Genomic DNA, 15,756 nt, shown 5'->3' with positions numbered 1-15,756 from the left:
TCGATTATTTAGGCCTAGCTTAAAAGCCTAACTTATTGCATTCAGTTTTAAAATTCAAACCTTGATAAGAAACTTGGTATAGAAACTTGCCCTGTGCTTTTTTCTCATTTCCCCTGTCTGTTTGCACTTTTTGTTTTGTTTTACTTTTTTTTATCACCTACTTTTCTTCCCTGTTCTCTCTGTTTAGGGTTCCTGTCATTACATTTTTCCCACTTCTCTGATATTTATTCATTTTATCTCTAACCTTAAATCTATTTTAAAACTCAGTGTATTCCCCTTTTCTCTCAAAGTAGTAACCTATGAATTTTTTATTACTTATTTTCAGCTCTGTTTTTTCCATGGATCCTCTTGATAACTGTATTGAATCCCACGTGTTGGTCCAAAAATGATATAAAAGTGATCAGATCTTCTGTTATGTTCTGTGAGCCATCTTAGGATCAAAGAGCCTTTACCTATGAAATGCTTTAAACTTTTATTTCCTTCGTGACATTTTCATTTTATTATGTTAAAAAGCTATGGAATACCTGCAAAAAAAAAAAAAAAATCAAATGCCATTAATTAATATGATAATAATATGATAATAACATGATAATTGGCCAAGCACCAGCAAGGTGCGCATTGTAGTTGTACCACTTTGAGAAGTCATTACCTGGAAGCTGGGCTGTTTGCAATCTCCAAACTCCGTGTTCTCCTTTTCTCCTTGTAAGGTGTGAAGAAGACATCAATGAGTGCGAAAGAGAAGAATGTGAAAATGGTGGTTCCTGTGTGAACGTATTTGGTTCATTCCTGTGCAACTGCACGCCTGGCTACGTGGGGCAGTACTGTGGTCTTCGCCCTGTGGTGGTTCCCAATATACAAGCGGGGCATTCCTATGTCGGCAAGGAAGAGCTGATAGGAATAGCTGTGGTTCTGTTTGTCATATTTGTGTTGATCGTCCTTTTTATAATTTTCCGCAAGAAAGTGTTCCGGAAGAACTATTCCCGCAATAACATCACGCTGGTACAGGATCCAGCCACTGCCGCCCTGCTCAACAAGAGCAATGGCATCCAGTTCAAGAACATCAGGAACAGCGGGGACAGCAGGAACATCTACCAGGAGGTTGGGCCTCCACAGGTCCCTGTGAGGCCGATGGCCTACACCCCATGCTTCCAGAGTGACTCACGGAATAACCTGGACAAGATAGTGGATGGGCTTGGCGTGGAGCACCAGGAGATGACAACATTTCATCCCGAGTCCCCCCGGATCCTGACAGCCAGGCGGGGTGTGGTGGTGTGCAGCGTGGCTCCCAACTTGCCCGCAGTGTCTCCCTGCCGCTCCGACTGTGACTCCATCAGGAAGAGCACGTGGGATGCTGGAACCGAAAGTAAGTGCTGCATGCTGCTGCCTCTCTTCTTACCATAGGTATAGGTTCCTCACAGGCTGCAGCAGGCACGGCTATACTTAATGCTCTAACTTGAAGGCTAATGCATTTTAAATTTTGATTAACACTAGGCACACAAAACATCTCCTTACATGCACTAAATGTGACCGAACGCATTGTTTGCTTGTTCGAAAAGCACAGATAAGCACTCTGAGCACTTGTTCTTCAAGTGATACAATGCAGTCATCTTTCTATTGGGGAAGAAAAGATTGAGGCAGAATTCTCAAACTCCACTCAGTCTGGGCGTTTGGTCTCCCAGGAGAGTTAACATTTTAAAACTTTCTACAAGAAGAAATTCTATTTTGCAAGGGAGATATTCACCAATATATTCTCTAATTCCAGTGTCAATGAAATGAAGCTGAAATCAAGCCCCACTTAGAGGATCACCCTTCCAGTTTATTGCATTCTCATCTGCATTCTGTATCAGAGTGATCACAAATTTTTTCATCCTCACAGCCATGCTGTTTCTTCTCTGATGGTTTCTCAACAGCTTAATATAGTGTCTATTTTCATTCCTGGACGAGTTGCTGGAGATACAGCAAGCCTCAAGTATTCTCTTATAGCAAAACACCAGTTTGCTGAGCCAGAGTTAAGGCCCTGTGCTGTCCATCCTTGAGAATGCTCCATACGGACTGAGATGTTTGCTTTAGCAGAGCACAAGGCTTCTTTCTTTACTTAGTCATGCTTTCTCTTTTAGGCAACATTTTCTACTGGGTGTTCAACCCCACAGCAACACAACTTTGAGCAGATCTATCAACAAAAATACACAGTCCAGGAAGTTTTTTAGCACTGTTGTTTTAGGCATAAGAACAGAGCAACAAGGAGATGAACTCTCCACAGTGCCTCACATCCGACATGCACGTTTTCAGCTAAGGCAGCATATTGGTCTTCTAGTGAAAAACAGGGATTAATTATTATTCCTTTGGGATGTGTTTCACTGTTGCATTGTGGTTGACCTTTAACCATTAAATACAGTCTTGCTGATTTAAAATATCAGCATGTAAGCCACCACGCGTGTTGTGTGATTCCTTGGGTGTTCTTACCACAGACACTGGTATCTGCATGAATTTCTGCACAGCATGAGGTCATGCCATGGGGATGGGCCTCAGCTGTCACTGAGAGGGAAGCAGTGCAGCTTCATTACTGCAGCACTTACTCCACCTAGTCCGTACCCTGCTTCTCAGCAGGACTAAATCAGCTGTTACTATACGCAGGTGCCCCATGCTGGGTAGAAATATCTTCAGATAGCAAATAGAGGGCTGTACTTAGGTGGATTGACTGCTTGCAGCACCTGAGCTTGTTCATTCATAATTAACTAAGGCATCTATCTCAATTCTTGCTATGGATGATATGTTTTCCTTATTATCACTTACAGAATGTTTGAATGTGTGTGTTTGATCACATGAGAATTTACACCACAGGCTGCAGTTATATGCTTAAACTGTAGACAAATTGACAAGACTGAATGTCCATTATGAAATGCATAAATCCACTCTACATCAGTGGTGGATCCAAGGGCTGTTGATGTAAAGATACCCAATAACTTCACTGGGCTTTGTATGAGCCTCTAATGTGACTCTCAAATTGGGAAATGAACAGTAAAGATAAATGTATCTGTAATCTCTTGTATAAGATGTTTATACCATATTTGTAAAGTCGTCAGTTTTCTAGCCACTGAGACTACACCGGGTCCAAAAGGCAGTACTGACTGCAGGTGTTTATTCCTTGATAGCAATGGTGTCAGCTGCTCAGAAGCTTCAAACACTTCAAAAGTCATTAGCTGCCTTCATCGCCAGTGGCTCATTTCCTCTATCTGGAGGAAATGTTTTTATTCTGACAATAACAAGAGAAGGCAATCTGTTGGCTCTGTGGTACAAGTAGGCAAATATGCATACCTATAGAGTACCATTTTGCTTTGTTTTTGCTGTCAATGAAGGTAAAGGGGTTGATGACGCTGAAGAAGTGACCTGTTTTGCAGGAAGTAATAAAGGCAGCAACTCTGAAGTGCAGTCCCTCAGCTCCTTCCAGTCTGACTCCGGTGATGATAATGGTAAGAAATTATTTTATTTTTATTATGCTGGGGACAAAGGGATTTAACTCTCTTTATAAAAACAATTAGGTGACATCTAGAAAACCCTTTAATGATGCTGAAAGTCAGAAAGTTCTGTATTCAAACCTTCATTTTGTGGCCACTTTTTAAATTAGTAGTACATGATTGAAATCTTGATGGATGGAGCCATTACATCAGTACCAAGCTTTACACTGAATTAGAGTTAGGACACAGCAGACTCACGTTGTTAAAATAGAAGCTGACTAATAGGTAGCAACTTAAGCTGTAGATGTTCTATCTTCTTCCCTCTTGGAAGAAGATGACTTTCATGTTTTATCAGTCAAATCAAAGGGAATTTCTCTACAGTTTGCCAGGTCTCATTCACAGTCCCAGCAAAACTCTGCAGGTTCTCAGCATGCAACAATGAGCAGATGAGGCAGCCCCTGGTGGCTTGGCCTCTCCCTGGCAATCACAGTTCAGCGAACAAAAGAGCACCATTAAATCCTTGCTCTGTGCGTGTTAGTTGTCCTACATCATTATCTCAGTAGGTGACGTGGGCAGAGCCATACACAGCCAGAAAGCAGCACACAAAGTCAGATCAAACCCTTGTTCCAAGGCCTGTGCATGTGGAGCAGTGGTGCTGAGAAAAGCCAAGATGTTTCTGCCAGAGAGAGATGATGGTTGTCAGGGAAGCCTCATTGAGATACGCATAAAAGATTAGCACAAAGAAATTGCACTTGGGTTCCTCAGACACCAGTTAATGAACTGTCGGAGGCTCAGCTTCTCAGTCATGTCACGCAGCTTTCCCTTAGGTACTCCTGAATGTTGGAAAATGCACTTAAAGGGAAGGGCACTTGCAGATGCTTTTGGTTCAGCTGTGACTGAAGCACTGTGAGTATTTTTTGTCGCACTTCTCAGGGCTTTTTTGTGCTCCCCCTCAAAAAAAAAAAAAGTTAAATACTTTTATTATATTATTGTTACCATAATAATTATTCATGTGTTCTTGTGTGGCACATGGTAACTTTTTATATCCCTCACATTCTAATTAGGCTTTTCATCACATTTCAGTCACTGGCACAATATCCACTGAAGCTGAATATGCCCGCTCCTTTTTTGTGAAAGCTACATTTAAAATATAGTCTTTAAAGATAACAATTCTAGTTCAGAGACAATGAGGGAAGTAGTTTAAATCATCTGAATCATTCTGCAGAGGTCAGTGCAAGACTGCACGCTCTGGTTTTCCTGCAACAGCAGAGTGGGTTTGCTGTAGCAGAGCCTAAAATACAAATACAGGCATAGGTAAGTGTTTGCACACACTCTGCTTGTACATAGGGGGTAATGGATATTCTTCCTGAAGCCATAAAAAGTAGTTAATGGTATTCCTTGTGATCAAAAAGCCCCAAACTTTTAGAGATTATAAAGAAAATGAAATAGAAGAATGAAAAGTCACTTGCTCTCAGCAATATAATACTTGCCAACTCACTTCAAAGACAAGTTGCAGGTTTCCATCGTAAGGAATTTCAAAACAAAGGAATGTGGCGAAAGCAGACATCTGGGTTATCACTTCACTGCCAGTGAATTGCTGATTGTGTGGGGTAGTCCAAGGGAATACTGTTTATGATGCCAATTTTCTACCCCTGGGCAGTGCTGGTTTTGGGTGTTCTCATGCACTAAACTGCCTGGGGTAGACGTTTCCCTCCCTTCTGTGAAAATGCTCCTCACAGCTCTCACCAGAGACAGCCCATATCTGCCATGAAAACTTACACTGCCCTGTTTCTGACCTCATGTTTCCAGTCCGTGTTGCCCAAGACTCCCAGATCTTTGGCAGCAGCACTGTTCTTTCTTTTCTCATTACCCGTTCCCATCTGGCTGCCATTCTCAGTAGTGGAGGGATGGACAGACCTTCTTGGTGGGGATCTTTTTGTCTCCAGCCCTTTCCTGTCATGTCTCGCTCACACCAGCAGCATGTGAAGAAGCCAGGAATGGTATGGGGCTGCATACTATGGACCTACTGCCAAGACAGGGGTTCCCTTAGCTCTGATGAGGCTTCTCTTGCATTTTTCAGCCACCCTCAACCTCTTTTTCTACCCACACAGAAACTACTTACATGGTGCCATTTAGTTTTCCATGATGTTTGTTATGCATTAGCCAATACGAGCCTCCTTTGTTTATACAATTACCAGTGCCACTGATGCCATAAACATAGTCAAAGACAGAATATGGTTCCTTTGGCTCATCAAGAATTTTTGCCAAGCTTTCACAAGGACTGAGGAAATTGGATGAGATTCTTGATCCTGTGCCCAAAATTCAAGTGGCCTCTGAATGTTAAATGTAGAGTGAAAAGTGCTATCACTGTTAACGTGTTTTTTGTGACCTGTAAGTCTATTGACTGTGTGAAACAAAAATGTTATTTCCTGCCCAACATTTCTGGTTGCCTTCTTAGCCTGCTCCAAAGCAGTCAGAGTTTTCTTGTAATTAAGAGAGCAGAAAAGCCAGTACCAACTGAATTTAAAGGGAGCTCTCCCTCTGTTTTCACTGGGTTTTATCTCAAGTAGTCAAAGGCGAGGGTGTTACTTTGTCCAAAATCACCTACAATATCACACACTGTGCCACTGTTTTATTCTGTGTTAGAAGATTGTTTGGTCAATACAGATTATTTCAAGGGAAAAGTATATTTTGTAAAATAGCTGCAGAGGACACACAAGGCATTTGTGAAAATATTCTGTCAAGCAAAAGTCAAAATTTGAACCAAACCTATTTGACTCTGTCCTTCTAATTATAGCAGTGCTTCTTAATGTCCCAGAGATACTGCATTGCACAGCATGTAAGTAAATTATAAGTAAAACATTCCTCTTAGGAAATAGATGAAGCCCAGCACCTTTCAGATGGTGTGGTGGCATGAGGATGATGATTCCTTGGAGCACATACCATGGTCTCTGGAGACCTTTAAGCAAAAATGAATTAGAAATTAGTGTCAGGTAGACAAGATACTGCTGTGGTTAATTGAATCAGCTGGCCAGTCTGTTTGAATTTATGAGGTGATACACATCATGCCATACGCCTTTTTGGAAATGTTGGTTTGGAATTTATCTCCACTCTGAAAATGTATGGGATTATCTGAAATGAAGTGTCCTGCAATCCACTGCATAAATCATGCATTGGTCAGCAGCCTTTTCTTTTTTTTTCCAATGTCAGTTCTGTCTGTTTGAGAGAATTTATTGTGGTAACATGACGTATGTTTTAAATACTAACCTGAAGCTGTCCTTCCCCTCCCTTTATTTTCTGCTTTCCCTCCCCTGCAAGCTTCCATAGTGACTGTCATACAGCTTGTCAACAATGTAGTTGACACTATAGAAAATGAAGGTATTTAATTTTTTTTCTTTCTTGTTATGCAACAATGCTTCTTGTTTTCATTGTGAAACATTCCAGCAGAACCTCACTAATCTAAACCAACCAGCAAACCTGCAGTGGGGATTGGGATTTGCAAATCAGCATGTTCACCAGCAAACCTGAAAGGGTGTTCTACAAGGTAGCTTTGGGTAACTGGAAGTGGTAGAAAAGGTATCAAGGCCATCATCATCTCTCGTTCCAGTCAATGATTTTGCTTGCTTAATTGCCATAGCCTTCAGAGAGCGTAGGATGAGGTTGACAATGAAGCCAAATCACTGAGATTATCCTATCTGCAGAGGATGTGAAGCAGAAGATGCCAAAAGTTATCTGTAAAGTATCCCAAACTGTGATTAAACTGGATTACACACTCCATTGGGACTATACGGAGGGCAACAAAGTGGTGGTGGGCAGGTAGCTGGTTTCTCCCAGGTGATAACATCAAATAGATGATGTACAGACACAGCTCCCTTCATCCCATGGAGCAAGGCAGCCTGGCCACCACTGCTTTCCCCTTGGGGTTCATGTGTGTACTGAATAGAATGTGGCACTGGGTCCGAGGGCCCATCATACAGCTCTGCCATTGACCTCTGTGTAATCTTAGACCCATTTCACTACAAGTGAACTAATTTCCTTACATTACAATTTGGTTCTCCAACAAAGCACTGAGGAAATGTGATATAACAAAGATAAATATTTGTTTTATTTATTTATACAACATACATCCTAACTTTGGGAAAATGTTGACTCAAGTCCAGCTAACCTCAAAGTCCAAAATATAGTCTATAGTATATTTACTGATTTTCTGAAGTGTAAGATGGCCATTCTACTTGCTACTTCATAGAAAAAACTACCCAAGGTTAACTCAGAAAGTTAGTTCTAATCATTAAAAAAAAAAAAAAAAGAAAAGAAGAAGAAAAAGAAAAAGAAAAAAAGAAAATACCCCTGAAAAGAAAGCACAGTCGCTGTAATTGGCCCCGTCTTCCTAATGGAAAACATAAGCAAACACACTGGCTTCCTGTCATGCTTCACAGGTCAGAAAAAGCCAGCTTGGCAGTGCTTTCAAAAGGCTGTCACTCAAAGTGCTTTGCCCACTTCCCAGTCCCTTCTCTGAGAGTCATTATTCTCACAAGCTGTGCAGCAGTAATGGGTGCAGAATGGCTGCCACAGGAGGGAACAGAGCTCCTTCCCCATGCAGCTCTGCAGGTGTTGCAGGTCAGTATTAGTGAGGTTCTCCTGGATCCTGAAGTCATGCAGCTTGGAGGGACCAGGCGCATCTCAGGGGCAATGTCATTATTCTGAAAGTCAGCAGCGTCCACTATGAGAAATTAGAGGAAAGGAGAAGAGTGGTTAGGGCCGGTTCAGACAGTGCTGCTAAAGCTGCAGTAGCCGGAGCCCTACTCAGCCCAGGCTAATGCAGAGCAGGCAGAATGCCACTATCTGGCTAATGAGCTAATAAATAAATCACCATCATCACATGGCTTATGTGATGATAAACCAGGTCATGAGTGGTGTTAATAGATGGAGGCCTGGAGAATTGTCTGCTCTGCCCTCTTTTGTGGCTGAGCCCAAGAGAGGAAACCTGTCGTGCCATGAAAGGCAGTTCTTCTGGACAGGCCTCCTCCAGCGATGCAGTCCAGAGACCTCGTCCAGTCAGTTCTTGCATGAAGCCAAATAACATGTGGTTGAACAAGAACCATCCCATCTAGTAAGCGCTGCAGCTTTTTCCCTGCTCTTTTCTCACATGGAACCTCTTCCCCTGCTCTCTCCCCAACCCCTGCACCCTCTCCATACTGGAATGCCTCCCTCCCCACCAGCTAGCATGGCAGTGCAGGTGGGAGGTGGGTATGGGGTTGCGGAGCATTGTAGTTGACGGCCCCATTAAATGGCTTTGTATTCTATTCTATTCAGGTTCTTATACCGTGCCCATCACCATGGTATCTGAGCCCAGGTGGGCCCAGATTTGTTTGAACCGGCCCTGAGAATGGTAGATTCTTATTTTTCTGTTTCAAAGTGAACAAGTGAAAGAAAAATGTACTTTGCAATTATAAACCATACAGATGGTGGATAGCCCTTTTTGTACTAAGAATTCCAGCTCTAATGTAATTTCATATCTGTTCAGTGAGGGTAAATAGTTAAGATATGATAGAATAGGAATATGATGCACATGACATAATCATTTCTTTATGTATGTCTGCATTTGACTGGGCAAGCTTATCTTGTATGTTAAAATAAGGAACAATTTAAAATCCTATTAAAACAACACTGAGCCAGCTGTACTTTAGAAATATGCATGCAGAGCTTTATATTTTCACATGTAAGTCCATGCTGGTAACAAGCTCCTAGTTACCAGCTTTTACTTTTCACTTTGTATCTGGCAGTGTCTGTCATGGACCAAGGACAGAACTACAGCAGAGGTGATTTTTTGGGGACCCTTTCTGCCTGTTGGACTGTGCTAGGGTGGGAGGGCACTGACTTGGTCTGTTTTTCTTTTACTGTTTCCTGTGTCCTCTTTTGTTTGAATTCTGTTGGGTTGCAAATGCTGCATGAGAATGGCCAGCCACTTCGTTATTTCAGGATCCAGTTCTTAGTCTCTCAGTCGATCAGATTGTTTGCCTACACACTTTCTTGAAACAAAGCCATTGGAGGTGGAAGGGGAGTTTAGATATGATACCATAAGCATGCTGACTTCCTTTATGTATTTCTTCAATTAACTTTGAAAAGCATTGTTTCAGAGATTTTTGTCATTTTGATTTCTCAGCTTCATAGTTTCTAATGCAACCTAGTAGCATCCTGTAACGTGAACTGCCTTTGAGTGGCCGTGGTTTGTTTCTTTGCTTGTTTGCAATTGCATCGCCATACCGTGTAGTCCTTCTGTCCTATCCATTGGGTCAGAGCATGGCTGACCCATGCAGACAGCCTCTGACGCATGCTGTGACCTAAATGTGTATTTAGGATTAAGAGTTTGCTCTTTAGCGAGTGCATGCCGGTCGCCCCCTGGTCATTAGCGGCCCTGTCCTCACTGCTGTGATTCTCTTTCCAGCATACCATTGGGATACCTCAGACTGGATGCCAAGTGCTCGTTTATCTGACATAGAGGAAGTGCCCAATTTTGAAACGGCGGACGGAGGCTCGGCTCATCACGGCAGCACCAGAGAGCTGGAGACGGATTACTATCTTGGTGGCTACGACATCGACAGCGACTACCCACCCCCTCACGAAGAGGAGTTTCTGAGCCAGGATCAGTTACCACCTCCTCTTCCAGAGGATTACCCAGACCAGTACGAAACCCTCCCGCCCTCACAGCCGGTCTCGATGGCAAATACTCTCAGCCCCGACTGCCGGCGACGGCCGCACTTCCACCCCAGCCAATACCTCCCTCCTCACCAGTTCCCCCATGAGACAGACACCACAGGGGCTCAGACTGGGAATGAGTTTAGTACTTTTGCTGTTGGCCCAAGTCAGAACACAGAAAACGTTAGTGCAGGTAAGATGCCCTTAACCTTGCACAACTCTCTAGATGCCTCCTCCTCTGACGTCTCAGCCAGCTGCGGCTTTGATGACTCCGAAGTAGCCATGAGTGACTTTGAAAGCGTGGAGGAACTCAAACTAGAAAATGTGCACATTCCATTTGTGGAGACCCAGCATCAGACACAAGTGTAAAAGGAAGCTCCCTTCTTCTTTCTCTTCTTCCTCTTTTTTTTTCTTTTTTTTCTTTTTTTTTGTCATTTGATCCAATTAATAGTATAAATATTGAGAAGAAATTTTGCTGAAGGTGTATCTATATATATTGGGCAATGCAAAAACACAGTATAACCCATTATTAACTTGTTCAGAAATGGTATTGTATGTGCAGACATGAAGAGACCAATTGTGTTAAGTATTACACATTACAAAATTGTTACAGACAATCTGGAGAGTGTGTACCTTCTATTTATTACAAGAGTAAAACTTATGAGGAAGGGGAAAATGATCTCATTGCTGAATAAATTCTTTTTCTCCCTCCCACCTCCACCTAGGATTTGGGGTTGTTTTTTTTTTTGTCGTTGTTGTATTATTAAAAGTGTTACAGTGTTATGTTCTTCCTACAGTATTAAAGAACTGGTATGGATGATTCCAAGAGGCAATGTTGCATGAAATATTGTCAGTGAAAGAGTGAAATTGATCGCTGAGGCTGCTATGTACATCACATCAGATGGCTTAAAAAACAGCATTTACAAATTGACATATCGGAGATGATAGTCATTTGTCCATAAATATTTGTCTACGGTTTCCTTTGTTACATAATATTTCATTCTACTTCATGCACATATACAGCAACGCATGTACAGCATATGTTCCCTCTAAATCAGCCCACTTTGGTTGCCATTTTTCAACACGGTGTCAGACGTATGTGTACAACTTCACCAGTGGGAACTTCTCTTGACTGCTGCATGACGTGTGAACATGGATCTGAAAGCAGTTGGAAACCTAGGGTATCTGTGTAACACGGATGTTGGTATTTTTTTTAATTCTTTCTTTGGGCAATTTCTTCTTCAGCAGCAGTCATCATGCTGGAATTATTGCAGTAAAATTAGTTGCAATTAAGTTGCATAAAACATTGCTATCATCTCATTGTTAGTTTAACATCATTTGGCAAATGTCCATCCATAGTATTTATGGGAAGAGCTCTCAGCTGCTGCAAACTGATCAGTTGGTGGAACTGCACGGATGGGTCGTGACAAGGAATCTGACTGTAGATTTGCTGCTGGATGTCCGTGTGATTTCACAGGATTTGAGAATTTCCAAAGGTTGTTTGCAGACTGCAGGATGTCACTGTGGAGTGAAGACAGCGGCAGCATTACCGTGATCTTGTGCTTCCCTCAGCCTGGTTGGAGTAAATGGCCTTTCGCAATGATTGGCCTGAACAGCCCAGTGCAACATGGAAATGTGGATTTGCACTCAGTGTGTACATGCCCATTGCTCAGTGCTACGAAAATGTTTAACCACTGCTTTTTACATCATCTTTATACCTGGTACAATGAATGTGAGTCTGTAGTCTGCATTACTGCTGGACGTTCATCCATTCCTGCCATGGCATCGCTCAGTCATTTTGAAAAGCTGTTGAATGCGTGTCCTTGTTATTAATGAACAGATTCATTAACAGATTTCTTATGCCACTTTCCATATCCTGCCTCTTGTTCAAACACGTTAATGGAATAGTTTCAGCAGTTGTGTTCTCGGATGTGTTCTTGACTGAGCGGAGTTTCACACAGAATTAAGTTGTGGGTTTTTTTATTCACAAATCACCCCCAGCAAAAAGAAATCGTTAATAGAATATAATTGAAGTAATTACAGCTTGTAACACTTTTAATAAAACGGGATTTCTAAAATTCTTAGAAGCAGGTATGACATGCAGTGACTCTTCATTGGAAAACGGCTTATTATACAGGTCTGTGAATTGAGTGAGCTTTTGGAAGGACCACATACTGCACGTACAAGTATTGTCAAGTACTTGTCTGCCAATAGTTCGTGTCCATTGAATTTATGAATGTCACTTGGTCTTCTCAAAGTGAACATGCTTCTGTAGCAGTGTTATATTCTGAATGTGCTCACAGTACATTTCACCTCTCTTTCCCTCTCATTTTCAAGAAAAAATAATGGAAATTTGTATCACAAGAACTGAGGGATTCTGTGATTTGCCAATGAGCTATGAAGTGGTTTGGCAAGCCTCAAAGCGCAGACAGAGGATGATGTGCATTGCTCATCAAGTCAGTGTTGCAGAAAAGCAGATGCAAGAATTAGATTGGTATCTCTTCAAGGTTAGGAACAACTGAGTGAAAAAGCAAAGCTGGAAGTTTAGTTGTCACCAAGTAATTTTAAAGGTGGCATAATGTTTTTGAGAGCTTGGTACTCTTTCAACATCTGCTTATAGCTTACATGAGGTTTTGCTCCTACTCAGTTTTGGTGTGAGACATTTTTATCTGTCATGCAATTAATTCTCTTTTAGCCCCCAGTTATTTATGAAGTGTTCTTGTCATCATTCTTCTGTAGTAAGCCCAAGACACTGATATCAAAACTGTGCTGGGACATATCAAAAGTGTCCCAAGGGAGAGCACCACAGAAGCTTAGCAGCTGCCATACAGAAAAGATCAGTGTTTCTTACCAAGCTTGTTGCCTCAGTAATATCTTGTTGGTAGTGAATTTTACTAGTAAAATATGCATAAATACAATGTATAGTACTTTTTCTGTTTTGATGTTGTTGCCATTGCATTTCACTGAACATCGACTTATTAAAGTGCTGTGGGGAAGGTGCCAAGGATCGGCCATTCGTCGTTCTCTGTCCCACTCATGCTTTCTATACCTCAGTATCTCCTCCCCTTCGAATGAAGTACTCCCAACCTGATTGTTCTATATTCAAGCAAATGCCCCTCTGTGGATATTGGTACTTCTGTGGCCTGTCTGGTTCTGTTCTGGCTCTTTTTGATGGTGATAAGACCTGAATGCAGAGATCAAAGTGAAATATTTCTTAGGGAGTAAGACTTTTGCATTAACATCTCTCTTGTTAATCCAAACCGTTTTATTATCCTTTTTACTACTGCTCTACATGGAGAAGCCCTAAATTTCTGGAAGATAACAACCCTCCCAATCTAATATAAGAATTAGTGTTCACCTTGTTCCATCCAATATGTATTTATTTTTCTGCCATATGCAGCAAATTTATGTTGCTACTGTTGTCATTCCCAGCTCCCTGCTTTTGTTGCAGCTTCCCTTGCCATCTCTGCTGATCTGATTGGCCTTGGTCCTATCTCTGTATTTCAGTTTATGTTCCTGTAGATGGCTCCACTACACGCTATCTTCTTTCAGGATCAGCTATGAGGAGAGATTTCATAATCTTAAATGATTTCTCTAGCGAAGTCTGAAGCAGTGCTGGTTTTCATGCATCTGTACCTCAGAAACTCAGCCTGGATGCAGCACAGGGAAACAATGCATGCCACTGAAATGCTGATTAATAGAGAGGCAGTAGCCTGTTTGCTCAGAGCCAGGCAAGTGGTAAGCTTCAAGAATGTGGCATAAAAATTGTTGCTGTTGGCTCAATTAAACATTCATTATGAAAAGAAATATATCACCGGACAAGTGGCTAAAAACATGATTTACTCCTCATCAAGTTCCTGTTAGAAAAACTAAAGGAATGCTGTAGTGTGCCCTTAATAAATGCAAACGTGGGAGGGTTGAAGGTGCCCTGGACCAGTTTTTCTAAGTTTCATTTGAAAAGGTAATGTGATCAATAATGGAGAAAAACAGCTATTTAGAGCCAGTAGTGAATGTACATCTGTGCTCTGTTGGTGTTTTTTGGAGCTATTAACCGAGTAATAATGGACATTTTATAGGCTTCCAAAGAGAGAGTTATATTTTCAGGTTCATTCTCTGATGGTTTACCGCCATTCATCATGTAGTAAAACTGCTTTTTGCCTCTTTCCATCAATACTCCAAACTGTGAATTGAGCCTTAGCAATTGAGAGTGTTGCTCATTGTCCATGGCCATTAATCCGTGCTTCATGAACTTGACATTTAACATCTCCATTACCAGAAGGGGCATTCAGTTAGTAAATCAGCTGCATCATCCAAGGGATGGGCGGGTGGGGAAGAAATGAAATTAAATTCATTTCATTCTGTAATAATAAAAAGCAATAACTACTAATGTGTCGTATTACACAAAGGCCATAAGTAATCTTTACCAGTGTTAAGAGTGCATTTGAACTGTACTATGGAAAGAGATCAGAGCCCTCGGAACTGTAGCATTCTTCTGTCATAGAAATACCTGAATGGCTGTTATTTAACAATGCAATGAGCCCATACTGCCACTTTTCAGGAGGTGACAAAGATGTTTATGAGTGAAAGCAGTTCTCTTTAAAGCACTGTATCGGAAAAGATTGTCTTGTAAATTTTACCTGTTGCAAGCAGGCTGGTTTGTAAAAGATGTATGTTTTGGTGTTTAAAAAGAAGTTTATAAAATAATGTATATAATGGTTTCAAATTACCAGGCTTTTGTAGATATTTGATGCCAATCAGGTCGCTTTAATTTTTGTTCCTTTGTTTGTTTGTTTGATGTCATTTTGAAGAGTCATCAAAGTTGGTTTAAACTTTCGAGTAACAGAGAAAAAAAAAAAGTTTTAGATTTGAACAGTGGTACTTTTTAATCATTTCACAATGTACTGTAACTCTTTGGTTCAGCTCTTTTTGTTAAACTTTTTCTGTTCTTAAGAAGACGTTTTTTATTGACTTTTTTTAAATGAAATGTGTTTTGCACAAAAATACTCAAGAGATATGAATTCTGTGCCATTTCAAGTAGGCATTAAGAGATGTCATTTCTCCAACGACAACAAATTCAACCTTATGCGAAAGGGAAGGTTTATCACTTTAGGTGGGTATAGTCCCTCATCCAAAAACTAATTGTTCCTTCATAATTGCTGTTGGCAGTATTGTCTTGTGTTCTTTTGCTATAAAAACAAAACAAACAAACAAACAAAAAAAAGTGTACAGGTTTGTAACTGCCAAAATTTGCTAAAGTTGATGGTTAAAACAAATTTTCCAAGTAAACAAAAAGAAAAGCCTAGCTGTGTTGACTATTTCTTGATTTTTCTCCTATTTTCAAAGGAGGGAACAAGATAAGACATCAGTTCTGCAAGGAATATAGTTTTTCATTACCTTGCTGTGTACAGTATTGCAGAAAATGCTATTTTTTTGGACAGCAAATTCGCTTCTTTATTACATGGCATTTCCCCCATAGAAGCCCCTACTCACACCACAAGGCTCTTGCCAAGGGTTGTTTGACTGGTGTGTGTACACTAATGTGGCTGCTTAATTAAAACCTCAACCTTAAATGAAGCAGAGTATCAGCATATCACCTAACCATCTA

General features: G+C 41.1%; 1 protein-coding gene across 10 annotated transcripts in view; it reads left to right on the top strand.

The window, feature by feature from the left end:
* Positions 1-15,446, top strand: part of FAT3 (FAT atypical cadherin 3) — a 479,929-nt gene extending 464,483 nt beyond the window's left edge. For 5 of the 10 annotated variants that reach the window (XM_048949052.1, XM_048949010.1, XM_048949018.1 and 2 more), the window contains 5 exons: positions 708-1,363; positions 3,357-3,470; positions 6,774-6,833; positions 9,239-9,274; positions 9,901-15,446. In XM_048949052.1, the coding sequence (XP_048805009.1) occupies positions 708-1,363; positions 3,357-3,470; positions 6,774-6,833; positions 9,239-9,274; positions 9,901-10,520 (1,486 nt within the window). In that variant the 3' untranslated portion in view covers positions 10,521-15,446. Of the gene's footprint in view, positions 1-707; positions 1,364-3,356; positions 3,471-6,773; positions 6,834-8,768; positions 8,845-9,238; positions 9,275-9,900 lie in introns of all 10 variants that reach the window. The other 5 variants (XM_048949082.1, XM_048949062.1, XM_048949088.1 and 2 more) reach the window with 4 other exon arrangements.
* Positions 15,447-15,756: the final 310 nt, after the last annotated feature.

The sequence above is a fragment of the Lagopus muta genome, chromosome 1 (assembly GCF_023343835.1).
Source record: "Lagopus muta isolate bLagMut1 chromosome 1, bLagMut1 primary, whole genome shotgun sequence".
NCBI lineage: Eukaryota > Metazoa > Chordata > Aves > Galliformes > Phasianidae > Lagopus > Lagopus muta.
This window is presented reverse-complemented; position numbering and strand designations above follow the sequence as displayed.